Source organism: Botrytis cinerea, chromosome 15, assembly GCF_000143535.2.
Source record: "Botrytis cinerea B05.10 chromosome 15, complete sequence".
Lineage (NCBI taxonomy): Eukaryota > Fungi > Ascomycota > Leotiomycetes > Helotiales > Sclerotiniaceae > Botrytis > Botrytis cinerea.
This window is the reverse complement of record NC_037324.1, coordinates 1,678,028-1,691,926: the sequence shown is the minus strand read 5'-3', so window position 1 is coordinate 1,691,926 and position 13,899 is coordinate 1,678,028. Positions and strand designations below refer to the sequence as shown.

General features: G+C 41.5%; 2 protein-coding genes across 9 annotated transcripts; one reads left to right on the top strand and one right to left on the bottom strand.

Annotated features, from left to right (window-relative positions):
• The first annotated feature begins 3,060 nt into the window (after positions 1-3,060).
• On the top strand, positions 3,061-7,084 carry BCIN_15g05000 (hypothetical protein). 8 transcript variants are annotated; one of them, XM_024697672.1, is made up of 4 exons: positions 3,061-3,819; positions 3,902-4,704; positions 4,764-5,144; positions 5,207-7,084. In XM_024697672.1, the coding sequence occupies exons 1-4, from the start codon at positions 3,574-3,576 to the stop codon at positions 5,844-5,846; spliced, it is 2,070 nt and encodes a 689-aa protein (XP_024553491.1). In that variant the 5' UTR covers positions 3,061-3,573; the 3' UTR covers positions 5,847-7,084. The 8 variants fall into 8 exon arrangements, with proteins under 8 accessions (XP_024553491.1, XP_024553489.1, XP_024553495.1 ...); XM_024697673.1 differs by having other exon boundaries at positions 4,764-7,084; XM_024697674.1 differs by having other exon boundaries at positions 3,902-5,144.
• A 3,855-nt stretch (positions 7,085-10,939) lies between these two features.
• On the bottom strand, positions 10,940-13,854 carry Bcada2. The gene is made up of 2 exons (XM_001546156.2): positions 13,497-13,854; positions 10,940-13,420 (listed from the first exon to the last, which is right to left on the bottom strand). Exons 1-2 carry the CDS (start codon positions 13,587-13,589, stop codon positions 11,963-11,965), a joined length of 1,551 nt encoding a protein of 516 aa, XP_001546206.1. The 5' UTR covers positions 13,590-13,854; the 3' UTR covers positions 10,940-11,962.
• Positions 13,855-13,899: the final 45 nt, after the last annotated feature.

Here is a 13,899-nt window from a genome sequence, read left to right as displayed (position 1 = left end):
ACAGCCACTCCTCTCATTTGCCACCCAAAACATACCCTTTTCAAAATTTAATTATAAACCAAAAAATCACTATTTTTTATATCAAACTTGAATTGAACCATTGAAGAGCCTGCAATTAATTCATTGTCCAAATTTCCTTGTATTTCAAAAAATGACTGCGGCTGTTATCTTGTATACAAGTACTGAAGTTCGTAACCCGATCTACAGTAAAGCCATCAGAAAACCGTGCGCCACATCGCCACATCACCACAAGTCCATTGAAGCCGGCCATCAATATCAAAGACAAATTCGAATATGAATTCAACGAGCTAATGTGTTGTTCCTAAAATCCGGAACATTTTACTTGGAGCACCTATCACTAGTCATATCCTTATCAACTTTCTTCTCTTCCCGTAAAGTTGGCGGGCTATCTTAGCCAAGTTCAAGCAATCTACTGTTGCATTGTATCAAGCATTACCCGACCTCGTTCCAGAAATATACATCTTCTCCTCTCCAGTTGGACCAATAATACACAGAATTACTGGTTCGGATCCGAATATTTCATCCTTAGAAGCATCTTCGTCTCCAGTTACTTCATCCATGATCCATCCACCCGCTCACTTATTTCGTCTAATCAAATCCCCTCACTCGAACAGCCAGCAGTGCGTCTAGAACAATGCAAATTCAAACAAAGAAAAGCTTCCAACAACACTCAACTTGGCCTCCCCATTCAGCTCAACCTTCGGAGTCAAACATCGATCATATTTGGAAATCTAATCACAAAACTCAATCTACAGATCTACCAAAACTAAACCGACTATTCTGCAAATGAAATCTGCCACAGAATCTTGGATAACCCATGGTGCTCAGAATTTCAAGTTCCGATAGCCTATCGGATACATCTCCTGAGCTTACCATCTAATCAGATCCCAACTCGCCCCTCGTGCTTGTCATCGGAGTGAACTCCGTTTCCGCGATGATATCGAGTTTTAGCAAATAAGCAAACCCTCAGACAATCACACCATATCAGAATTCCACCGTTGTCAAATATCAAATTGAATCGAATGAAAGGATCCTCCATCATTCCCAGACACATCATGATGAGACTCATTAGGAAATAACTCGCTGATTCGAAATTCGAAATTCGAAATTCCAAATCGCTCTGTCCCGACGGACTATCCCTCCCTTCTCGTAGCTATCCTTCCACAAACTTCTGCCGAGCTCGTAGGGCCATTTGACATTCCAACCTAATGCTGGTTCACGTCGCTCGCATCCCATCAAGTTAGACTGTCCCATGAGCTTACGTCCGATATATTTCCGATCCCACCTCGTCGGACCTCCTGACCCACTCTCATCGCGATTGCTTTATAATGACCCTTTCCCCAGTCTATTGCATGGCAACGCATACATAATATTGCTTGAGCTGGCTTGCTGAAGGCTTGCAGTCCGGAATCGCACTTGCCCTCACCGAGCTACCCAACAATTGGTTCCTCGTCGTTACGCTCAACAAAATTTCTGGATAGAAATGAAGTTTCTTGGCGGCCTCCTCTACTGACAGTTCTAGCCAGAAATACGCTGCGATTGAAGGCATGATATCTGATCCGCGGTCGCGTTACAAGTAACACTACTAATCTATACTTGTTAACATTAGTTGACTTTGATAAACAGATACCATGTATGTGTGTATGTACGTGTGTTGCTTCCCCCAGTAGCAAGTAGAGTGCACATACATACACCCCTGACCTAGGATTAACCCAAAATTCCCCATTCTACGGAACTTTTTCTCGGATATACGAAGTTCTATAAATGCGGCAGGCTATTTACATGCTGCTCTAAAGTATTACGATCTAATCTATACAGCAACTTGAAATTCAGGGTTTAGTTGGCATGTGCCCCTATCTTATCTAGAAGACTTAATAGATGTCTTAATGATAGTGTGTAGTTATAGGGCCCCATGAAGCTTTGTGACATCGTGACAAGCTACAGAATCGCGAAAGGACCAGCTCTTGGGACTTAAGAAATGTACAAGAGGAATGCTATGGTTCAGGCTCGCCAGTAGACTAATTTGAAGATTCAGGCACCAACTGCCAAAACTGTGAAGCAGAGTACTCCTCGATATATTCTAGAGCTCCAAAACATTGATCTTAAGGAATGCGCACGTGAGCCAATAAGCTGTTTCCTGTGCTATTCCTATACTATTCGTAAGCTCGAGGATACTGATATAGGGGTAGCTGCAGCCTCAAATACTATGATGTTGATCATTTTAGTAAAACGGAACGGCTTGCATGAAGAGTACTAATTTCGGAGCGCTTAAGTTTCCCTTTTTGTGTCAGTATACACATTCGCCGTCCATAGACGCAGTCCGAGGACGAATAAAGCATCTATATGTTTAGATTAGTCGCTCGATGATCCAACAACGGAAGCGGATTCAGCCCCGAAGCTCATTGTTTGCCTGCCGCAACATCACTCAATGTACTTCCAATAACATCATATAATAATGTCGCTCTGAACAAGATCGATAAATGTGTTTTTTTCGGTGACATATACCGTCTTCTTCCTGGACGATACGATCGTGATAATGCTGAGGTTGTATTGAAATGTTTACTCAAACGCGCCCCCAGAAAACTGGAGATATCTTAAAATAACGACTTTTGACATAGTCCACCCTGCGCACCGTATCGAAGCTCCTAGATTCAGATCAGCGTCTCTGGATATTCCGTTAAGTATTATCAGACTCGCTATACACAATTGAAATTATATGGAACCAATCGCACAGTATCTACCGCTCATCTAATCGACAATCGTCTCCAGAGCAAGCTAGAAGACAATTATTAGCTTTCAATCTTGCGGCGTTTAGCCTTTGCTTAAGCGCCATTAGTGGTAAATGTACCTCCTCTAGCTGTTCATATCAACCTCCAAGTAGTCACCAGTATTAAGAAAATACTGGCAATCTACATATAACATTAGTTATAAGCACAGTAAGTATTCTTGAGAATTCCACAGGCTGCGAGCAAACGACGCGCTCTAGACTCTAACCGAAACATTGCCCAAAAAGCATTCATACCACAACATACAAGTACCGGCGAAAGTTTGGAATCCTATTTGAATGGTTGAGATGAATCCCTAGTCTTTCATACGGGCTTTTCTCAGACCAGCAAACCAATGCAGCCATCCTCGTCACTCTCAGTACACTCGACATCCTCGTCATCCCCGCTATCCTTCCTGTACTTTCCATCGATGTGACAGACGATTCGAGATGAAGATAACGCCTTTTTGCCCCACGCCTCTTGTCTGCAACCTGATATTTCTTGTTTTGGGGCCACATGCAATAGATTCCCGGGGTTACTGACCAATGTCATCTAGAAACGGGTTTGTACATGGTGCGACCTATTCTAGACATCATCCAGCCTTGTTTACTTCTCGATTCATCGCCAGTTTTCTACTTGACCCGGAGCTGTTCTCCATCTATTACCTTTCCAACGACAATTCTACTTATTGCCGCAGTAATCTGATACCTCGCATATATATACATATACATTAAGTCTAAGACACGACCATATTCACATCTTGAATCCCCATCTAGTCGACTCCGCAATGTTGGGTTCAAACTTTCGCACTATTCTTCCCGGCGATATGGATACTACCATGAAAAATAGCACTTCAAGCGATTCTTCCAAGAATAAAAACAGTACACCAGAAACAACAGGCTCCAATAGTAATGCAACCCCTGCAACCCTCGATAAGAGATCAGAGAGCGCAGGTCCCATCGCAAAGAAGAGGAGAGTTCCAGCATCAATCACCCAAAACGCTTGTGTCAACTGTAAGAAAGCTAGAGCCAAGGTAAGTGATTCTAATATTCTCCGACTTTAGCCGTGAAAGTAAAAAGCCCAGCAAGAACACCTGGTAACTAAAGTTTACCCAGTGTGATGGTAATCAACCTTGCACTCGTTGTACTAGCAAAAGGAGTTTATACCAAGAAGAATGCGCCTACGAGCCACACACTAAGAACGCGAAGACGATGCTGGTGAGGAATCTCAAAGAGAGCCATGATATCAGAAATAAAGCAGAAAGAATCTTCACATGGCTCGCGAATGGCACCGATAATGAGCATGATATCCTCGAGCGTATTAAGAATAGAGACTCAATCACAGATATAGCTAATTGGTTGGAATCCATAGAGAGCAATGGTGAGTCACAGCTATCTATATATGCAGGCTCCAACAACGAACTCGACGGTGACCTGCCTAGTGAGTTTGTTTGGACAACAGTAACAGGCGATGACGAAGTTATCGAACATCTTATCTCCCTGTATTTCACATGGGTCCATCCCTTCTACCCTTTGTTCAATGAAGGTCACTTCGTGGATAGTATGAAACAAGAATCGGACGAGTTTTGCTCGCACAATCTGTTCAATGCCATCTGTGCCATGGCATGCTATCTTCACACTGCTACTGACGAAGATATCATTGACTACAAACGAATGGGCACCCAATTCTCTGATTTTGTTAGGAACAGAATCGACCCGCAAGACAGTAGCCTAACGAACATCCAAGCATTTGCGGTCATGTTCTTGGTACGCTGCGCACAAGGACAAGGGTTTAGTGGTTCAGTATACTTGAACATAGCAAGTAGATCTATGGAGAGCCTCAGACCAAGCAATAGTGACAGCGCCGATTATCGGCAAATCTGGAGGGAAACGGTCAAAGGTATAAATAGCCTGAACGTGTGAGTACCAATTCTCCTACTCAATGCAAGTTTACCAAAGGTGCAACTGACATCCTCAGCGAGTGGGCCCAGATGACCTTCACGATGGCGCCAGCTTATATTCCAGACCTGCAGCCAACTCAATTGTTCGATGAAATAAGTTTATGGGAGGCTGAAGTGGACAAATCCGGGTGGGCGCCCTATCGATTTCCTACAGACTTCATGAATGGAACGCCATTCCACTGTCTGACGGCAACCACAAATCGAAAAAAAATGGAGCTCGTTGATATCATCCACCAAACTACGATACTTCTGTCTAACGCAACTGGGCCTCTAATATCTGCTGAAGATCTGTGGGCCATTTATCGCAGATTGTTAACTTGGCATGAAGATCTACCAATAAGTATCGCTATCATGTGCGAAGAAGAAGTTCAAAGGTTACCGCATATATATTCACTGCAGTAAGCTCAGTCTTTTGTTGTATCTTCATAGTCCCGCCGCAGACCATCAACTGATTTCTCAGTATATTATATGCCACCACGGCAGTCTATCTCTTAAGCCCACTGCTAGATTTCAAGGAACCTCAGCTTGATGCGCTGGTTAGGCAGCATGCAAAGGAAGGACTCAAGCTTCTTGTCGAACGATATCACTTTCACTATACGTCTCGTTACCAGCCAGTCTCCCAAATGTTCGCCATGCTGTATCTGACCGAGGTCCTGATTCAATCGTCTCCAGAAACCGATAAAGACTCTGGGAAAAATGCCTTAGCATACATAAAACAAGCCACTGGCACTTTGAAACAGTCCAATAGTAGCTTTCCTGTTGCTAGCGTCTTCATGGGAATGCTTCAAGAAAATACAAAGAGATTTTTGATCCCATTGCCAAACGAACTTGAAGATCTCTTCCGTCACAGTCCTCGAACTTCGAAGTTTCCTTTAGATGACGCCATCAACGCATTTGGAAGCACCAATTATGTTCAGCCAGTTGAAGCGATCCGAAAAAGGATTGATCCTAGCTTTAGATCCAGATGGATGATGCATGCCGCTGCTGGATATCCCAAGAACTTCCACAGACCACCACTCTTACGCCAAACTTCAGCCGAAGAAACAGGTGCACATAACCTGATGCGAATTCTCAATCTGCAAAACCACAACACAAATTGACAGATTCAGCTGGGGCAAAGGGAAAAGCTTGTATTCATTTTTACATCTCCGTGGAGAGGACGGTTTTCGCAAATTGTAGTTTGAAATGTAGGATGCGCTGTTGGAGACGTCCTCCGAGATAATTTTTCAACTGATATCAACGCCGTCGATCAATTTTGATTGATACACCTGGGATAGAAGCCAATATGAAGGTGATATCCATCACAAAATTAAACATGCTGGTGATTTCTGTCTAGGAATTTCCAACAAATCGCCATCTATTTACACGACCATCTTTCATCGTTCGTCGCAATATCGAAATGCGCATTGTCTGGGACGACTAGCCAGGATGAAATATATGGCTTGCTGTACCCTCTTTACGGTCATAGCTAGATATCGATCGTCAAAATAATCGTGGCGCATTTGCCGGCTCGAATCTCAAGGAGTCTGAAGGATCTGATATGAGAAACAATGGAATATTTGAGGTGTAGATTAGCCGGAACGAGTCTACCAGTGCTCCAGGTTTAGACTGAGGAAGATTTTTTTTTGGCATGATCTACATATGACTAGATGAATGTCTTGGAAGAATGGCCGCATGGAAAGTCCAATTTGATAGGTTTCGAGGCTTAGGAGGTGATTTTGAATTGGAGGTGGCGAATAAAAAACCCCATTTTCCTCGGTGAAAATGAATGAATTTGACGATAAATCTGATATTGTGAATCGATATCTTTTGATGATACAGGTGCCAGTTCATCAGGGCATAGTACGCCTTTCACCGAACCGGCAATAGTTGATACAAATCCACGATGGCGGAAGGAATTATATGGGCGAAGGGGCAAGTGGAGGGAGAGGAGGAGGAGGAGTTGATATTGATGATGGTGTATCTGCTGGGTATCTAGGTGGTACCTTATTAACGTGTGCTTGGTTGAATGAAGGGAAAGGTGTAGAGATGATATGGCACGTGTGTGTCCGATAGCCGGCAACAATGATCAACCAGTCGACATACGGTTCGACATACGACACAATATAAAATGCTCGTCGAAGCACCGATGATGAGCTATAGTAAAGCATTTAATATCAACTATCTTATCATCAACTTCGGAGTTCTTTCTTTGTTCTAGTCCACAAGTTCTTCTTCCAATGCTGCTCCGGAGAAAATACGCTAGACATATACGCTCTGGATCTTAAGGCTACAAACTGAGTACCGAGTGAGTGAACTTGAAGAGGCGAAAAAGAATTCACACCACAATATTTCTTGATTTTAGATCTTCTTCCCGTGCATCTGTTGTCTAATTGGCTCTCAGTGCTATTTGGGTGGAGTAAACGATGACAGATCAATTCAAGGATGTAGAACTGCCACAAACGCCATCTGAATTCTAGCTGGTAGCTGCTCAACACTTGGTTTCTGATCTCGATCCAAGGATATATATTCGAATGACAATAAGCTGTTGAATGTATGAATGCATAGAAAAGGTAGGGTTACATACATGTTCGTGTCTCAACATTCGATAGTTCGGGATCAGATGCACTGGTACTGACATTAACACTGATACTGACACTGACACTGACATCGACACCAGCCCTGGGTCTTGGTCTGAGTCGATAATTGAAGATAAGGTGCAGTAGGAATGAGCACTACGAGGTACGCGTTTTGATATCTGCCGAGGCGACTCACTGTCCTTTATGCACGCTTGCTAACATTAGTCACTAAGTAATATATCTTCACTTGACACCATAGCGTAGTCTCAATACGATAGTCGCCACGATAAAGTCTCCGTACACTTGCGATAGTATGCGACAAAGTGTTTCAATTGAGGAGGTATGTATCGGGCAATGGTATCTAGGCCCTTGAAATGTTTTCGATGATTAATAGGGCGACATGTGCGACACCTAGCCGTGAAACATACGTGGTGAAGCTGTCTGACTCGAAGATGCTGGCTTGCATGAGCCATTTGCATTTACTCACTTAACAATCTCGTTGAATACTGTGTATACGAATACTGATTTGAATATACTCCTATCCTAATCTCAAAGTTGAGGGTCTCTTTGATTTGTCAGACCCAAGACCCTCCACATCTAGATTGCGGTCATCCCCCTCACCTGTTTTACAGTTCTCACAGTTCTCACAGTTCTAACCCTTCTGCCCTTCTCACCCTTCTCACTCTTCTTATCCTAGAGTGTGTGCTACTCCAAATATTGGTTTAGAACCTGCTATGCCCAATTGGAGAATCTTAACCACTGTTTTTCCTCTTATTTCTCATCCCTCTAATTTTCCCCTTTTATCTATTAGGGGAAGGAAGCGAATTCTTTTCATTCCCTTAATATTAAAGAGCTCCAGGATTATATGATCATATGAGAGGTAACAGAACATATGGCAGGACTAACCCAATTGAACGATCTAGTATAACACTCTTACGGTGTACTTTCCGCAGAAACCTCGGCACGATGCTGTCCTTCCAGGCTTTCACATTTTTATCATTTTTCATTCCTCTCAACTCTTTTCGGCTTCTCGTCCTTCTCATCAACTGCCTATAGATAGCAGTGTGCGTTGCATACGTTGTTTGAGAATCTGCCATTTCTTTTCCACTTTCTCCTGTTCCTTCTCCTTCTCTCCCTCTTCTCTTTTGCATCTATGTTTGGCTGTGTATTCATCAATTCCTTTCATTTACTACGGGAAAAGGAAACATGACGTCCTCCACCCTCTCAGAATCAAAGGACTCTAACACATAATACTAATACGATATATAGCATCATACAAGTTTCAAAATGATCTTGTATACAGAACACACTCCTCATAGCATACAAATACAACAATGCGATTCAATGACTTACTCACAGGCCCTGATGCATAAATATCTGGACAAATAATACTTCAACACAAAAGATGTCTGTTTCCGGATCTGAGCCGCCGTCGAGTATCTTCTCAATCTATTCAACCCTCTTCCACACCAGGTAAAGATTTATTGTGCGTTGCACATTTTAGTTTGGAATCTATCTAAGGGGTCTAGATCACTCCGTCTCCTTTCATCGTCTTCTTTCATTCATTAGAGAAAGAGAGAGAGAAACAATCCTCCCTCCCCTAGCATCAAAGATCTTTAAGTCATTGTATGAGTTAACACTAGTGTGATACATAGACTATACAAACATATTATCTGATTTAGTAAGTCCTTGAAAACATACAAAATCTTCCGCAAGAACCTCGGCATAATAAATTCTCGAAGGCTCCAAAACACATCTTTATTTCACTTCGACTGCCTCTATTAGTCAGCTCTTCGTTCGGCTGGTTATTTCCTAAAATTTGTCACTTGAAGAGTCGACTGTTAACGTCTTATATTTCTCCAGTATCTCCATCATCTCTGAAATCTCTGATATGTCTAATACCTTCACACCTCTAATACCCTATCTACCTGTACAACAAGACATACATTACAAACGTTACTTCAAATCTACACTTTCTTTTTCCTTTTCTTTCTCCTCTTTCATTCATTTATACTGCTCTTCCTCTCTTCTACATTTATATTCTAATACCTATTCATCATCTCCTGTCATTATTCCAAAAGAGAAAACAAGACGTCCCTCATTCCGAGCACGAACGAACCTTAATACATAATACTAATACAACAAATAAGTTATATACCTATATAATATAACTTAATATACCTCGTAAAGCACACAAACCCATCCGCAAAAGCCACAGCACAACAATTTTCTCGCGTGCTCCAGAACATTACCACAACACCATTGCATCCCTTTTCTCCAATTACCAACATCAAACACACAACTCCATTCAAAAGTCTCTCTTAATACAAAAGACATTCATCCAGATCATCTGAATGATCTTATTCACAATTCAAAGCTTGCTAAATAAAGTTTCGTCGTTATATAATATATCTTACTAACATTTCATTCTCATCCCATCGCTTAAACCCATTCATCAATTCCCACTTCAATCTCATTGTTATTATACTCCAACACTATAAGAAATAGCACAATTAGTATTATTCCTCGTAATTAACATTTAGTCATGTAGAATAATAATTGTGAGATTTTCTCGAGATGTTAATACACGCGTATCAAAGATACATTTGAAAATATCTCAAAAAACTATAGAATATATTATGTAATCTACGAGTAGACCGAACCTAGAATGTATGTTACATTTTCATATTATAGAAATCAATAACTTATCATATGATATAAAACAAAAAACAGAAAAATATCTCCAGAACTAATAAGCCATATATACATAATTCCTCATTCTAAACACTAGGTAGCTACCTAGCTATCTATCATCATTATTACTCTCAATACCAAACCAAAAAAAAAAAAAAAAAAAAAATCATACACCTCTTATTTCATTTCTCATTTTTCATTTTTCATTACATTCCCGCCATCTACTCCTTTTTGACAAAGTGTAGAATAGAAAAAGAGGGACGCCCTCACCCTGATCGAAAACTTTTTCCTAAATAAAGACTTGATGAAGACGAGGTTTCTTCAACTTCGCTTCCGAGGCGAGAATAATAAAAGAGCTGAAGTGTTATTATTGTTGAGTGGTGCATGTAGTATTTGGTGCGGTGATGATTTTTGGTTCATGTCGAATTTTTTTTTCTTGGAGGGTGAATCTGGACATGTAATGTGTATATGTATATATACCTGTGAATATGTAACTGTGTAACTGTGTAGATAGCTCGAAATGAAGAAATCAAGATATCTTAATTCTTCTGTTTGTTCTTTTTTTTTTAATTTGCTTATGTGCTGATTTCTTTTCTTTTCTTCTAATTCTTCTCATTTATCATACCTATTTTCTTACCCCTTCCCCTTCCCTCTTCCCTTTCCTATCCCTTTTTCCCTTCTTCTCCCTTCCCCTTTCCTCTTCTCCTTTCCCGTTCTTTTTTTTTCTACACCCTCCATCCTCTTCCATCCCCTTTCCTATAACTTTCATACAAATTTATATTACCATCCTATTTTACCCCATCTTATCCCATCCCATGCCATTCAATACCATCACATCCCAATATATCTCATCAAATCCCATCCCATCCCATCCCATTAGACCATAATATAAAATAACAAACTTCCATTCTACAATTTACAAACAATTAACAAATAGTGTGTGTAATAAATAGCTCAATACATTAATAGATAGATAGATAAATAGATATATATATACATACACACATCCCCCTTTCCCCCTTCCCCCTCCCCTCTCCTTTCATTCGCATTCCCATTCCTACATCCACTTCATCCCTCACTACCCATATATAAATATCAAACGCCTCTCTATCAAACACCTCTCTATCAAACACCTCTCTATCTTCGCTAAACTTATAAATAATATACTCTATATATACATCACATCCCAAATATAGCAATACATCATTCACCCCCTATTCCTACCCCTATTCCATACTTCATTTTATTACCTTCAGTTACTTTCACTATCAAATCACCATCACCATCACCATCACACTACCATCACACTAATCACATCTTCTACTCCTCATCTCATAGCAAATGTATATATTCTACACAATACATATATCTACAACCCTCGAATCCCATCTCAACCCTCAACCCTCATCCCCACTCTTCCCACCCACTTCTATATTACAGCATCGCTGTTTCTCTTCTAACCCCGCTGTCTAATATAGGAAAGCCAAAAAGTAGCGCTGACGAATACATCCTGCTCAGAATATCATGACGCCGGTGAAATTCACGCGTGCCCTAGTTATTAAGCATCCCATATTCATCCTCATACCAATTCGATTGACATCAACTACCAAGACCACAAGCAAAACTCCAATCCAATCCAATTGCGCCGTACCATGAAATTCATTCCCTCCAAACTCCAATCAAAACCTAGCTATGCTATGCATCATGAAATGTGATATTTGCAAAAGACAATATCTTTCCTCAAAAGGGGTTTCTGTGTATTCCCCCCAACACCTAACCGAATGTGAGGAAATACAGCAAGAAAACTCTCTTAGTATCAGTACCCTCCATATACGCTGAAAGACACATGTCCATTCCCATCCTTAACACCACCCATGGAAGTTTGCTCCCTTTCCCACCCCAATAAATTATTCGTAATGACCGCACTAACTCCTTCATCATTCAATAATAATTAAGAAAATCCCCTACGCTTTCCCGACCCAACCAACATGCAAGAAGAAATCAAAAATCTTCCCGCCCTTTGCTCCTTCCACTCTCGCAATCTCCTTGACCATTTTCCTCTTCAATTTTCCATCACCCTTCAATGCCTCTTTTAGAACCGCTTCTTTGATCACCAGATATGGTTTTGGATTCAATCGAGTCTTTTCACAAAGATCAATTTCCCCAGGTGTCAAAAGATGGTAATCGGGAGTAGATGATGGGTTGAGTGGTAATGGGGTGATTGTTGAGAGAGGTTGAACTTGTATTGGTTCACGTTTGATGATAGGGGATTGCTGCTTAATTCCATTTGTGAGAGAACCATTACCATTCATTAAGTTTTCTTTGTCATCGTTTGGCTCAGATTTGAAGATAGAATCCGGTAACTCAGGAGCAACCAATGCAGCTGCACCACTTGGTGTTTCGACAACAGGAGGAGGTTTGTTCTTTGTACTTGTGGCGTATCTTTCACGATCCATACTACCCATAGGCTGTGCCTTGTGAATTCTCTGTTGCTTATCTTGTTCGTATTTCTCTCCGCTTTTAAGGTCTCCAATCTTCATTTGTCTCCACTCTTGCAATTGCTGAACTGCTAATCGCAAGTTTAACTCATCAATGAGCCCTTTTGAGAATTCTTCATAATCATCATGATTCATCATTCTTGCAAAAGGTTTTGTACGCGTAAGGAGATCCCTTTCTTCCTTTGTACGTTTTTTGTCAAGAGCAACTGCTTTGCGATATTCCAGAAGGTTATGTTCAAATATGACCTTTTTACGATCGGCTCGCTGTGTTAATCGCTGATTGTATATGTTCATTACGGTCATTTTGAGCTCGAATTCCGGTTCCACCTTTCCTGTAGTGGGATTAACTCCATCACCAGGTTCAAATGACATTAACTGAACGGCCTCTTCTGCTTCATTTGCATATTCGGTCTCGAACTCCAGACGACCAGGCATATAACCTTGAATATCATGACATGATGGAACACTTGCTGTAGGCTTCTTTTTCGGTTGCGGTGGAGGTTGATTTTTAGCTGCCTCTTTTCTCTTCTCTATTCGCGCCTTCTTTCGCGCTTGGAATTCGTCTCGAGGTAATGCATCCATCAACTCGGTATCGTGTGGACTAGCGCGTTTTGGTAATGGGAATTTTGGACTATCCAAGTAGACCTTCTTGTAATGATCTCGGACCTCTTCTTTAGTTCGGAATCCTCCAATGTGATCTGCGATATCTGCCCAAGAACCCAATCCGTATATCTCACACCCTTCCAGTAATAGTAGTTCTTCATCTGCTCCCCAATCCGGTTCGTAGATTGGTACCGAGTTTTGTTCGATAACTCTAAATGGGTGAGTAGCAGGTTGATGCTGCGAGGAGGATTTGCCGTCGGCAAAACATTGTACACAGAGGTCGTATTCATTGCAAGCAGAATGGGCGCATCTAATCCGGACCTATGATTGGGAAGAGAGTTAGCTCTTTGGACAGCTACGCGGGACGATAGACCGGAGATTGATGGAGAGTACGTACGGTATTTGTGACGTCTGCGGAACACATATCACAGACATATTTAACACCGCCTTCACCCCCTCTCATTGCCGTCTTCTTGCGAATGATCCCCATTGTCAAGGTGGTTGTGAATATTTACTTTGCGCCACGATTGACCAACAGATAGAGATGACGCGGCTGCGGTTTGTTTTTAGATTAAAGTGTGTTGTAATTGAAGGAGCGGATAGTTTCTCTGATGGAATTGTTCCCCAAATAAATCAAAAGTATTAAAGTTGTTACGGTGTTGATGATTTGGTGAGTGGTAGTTCGATCAATGCGATGAGGTTCCAAGAGTGGGTACATGACAGGTGTGGCTCAACAAGGCTACGGTCGAGGAACCGTGGTGGTGAGGTGGTCTAACCTCGACTAGAGCCACCAGCCACAC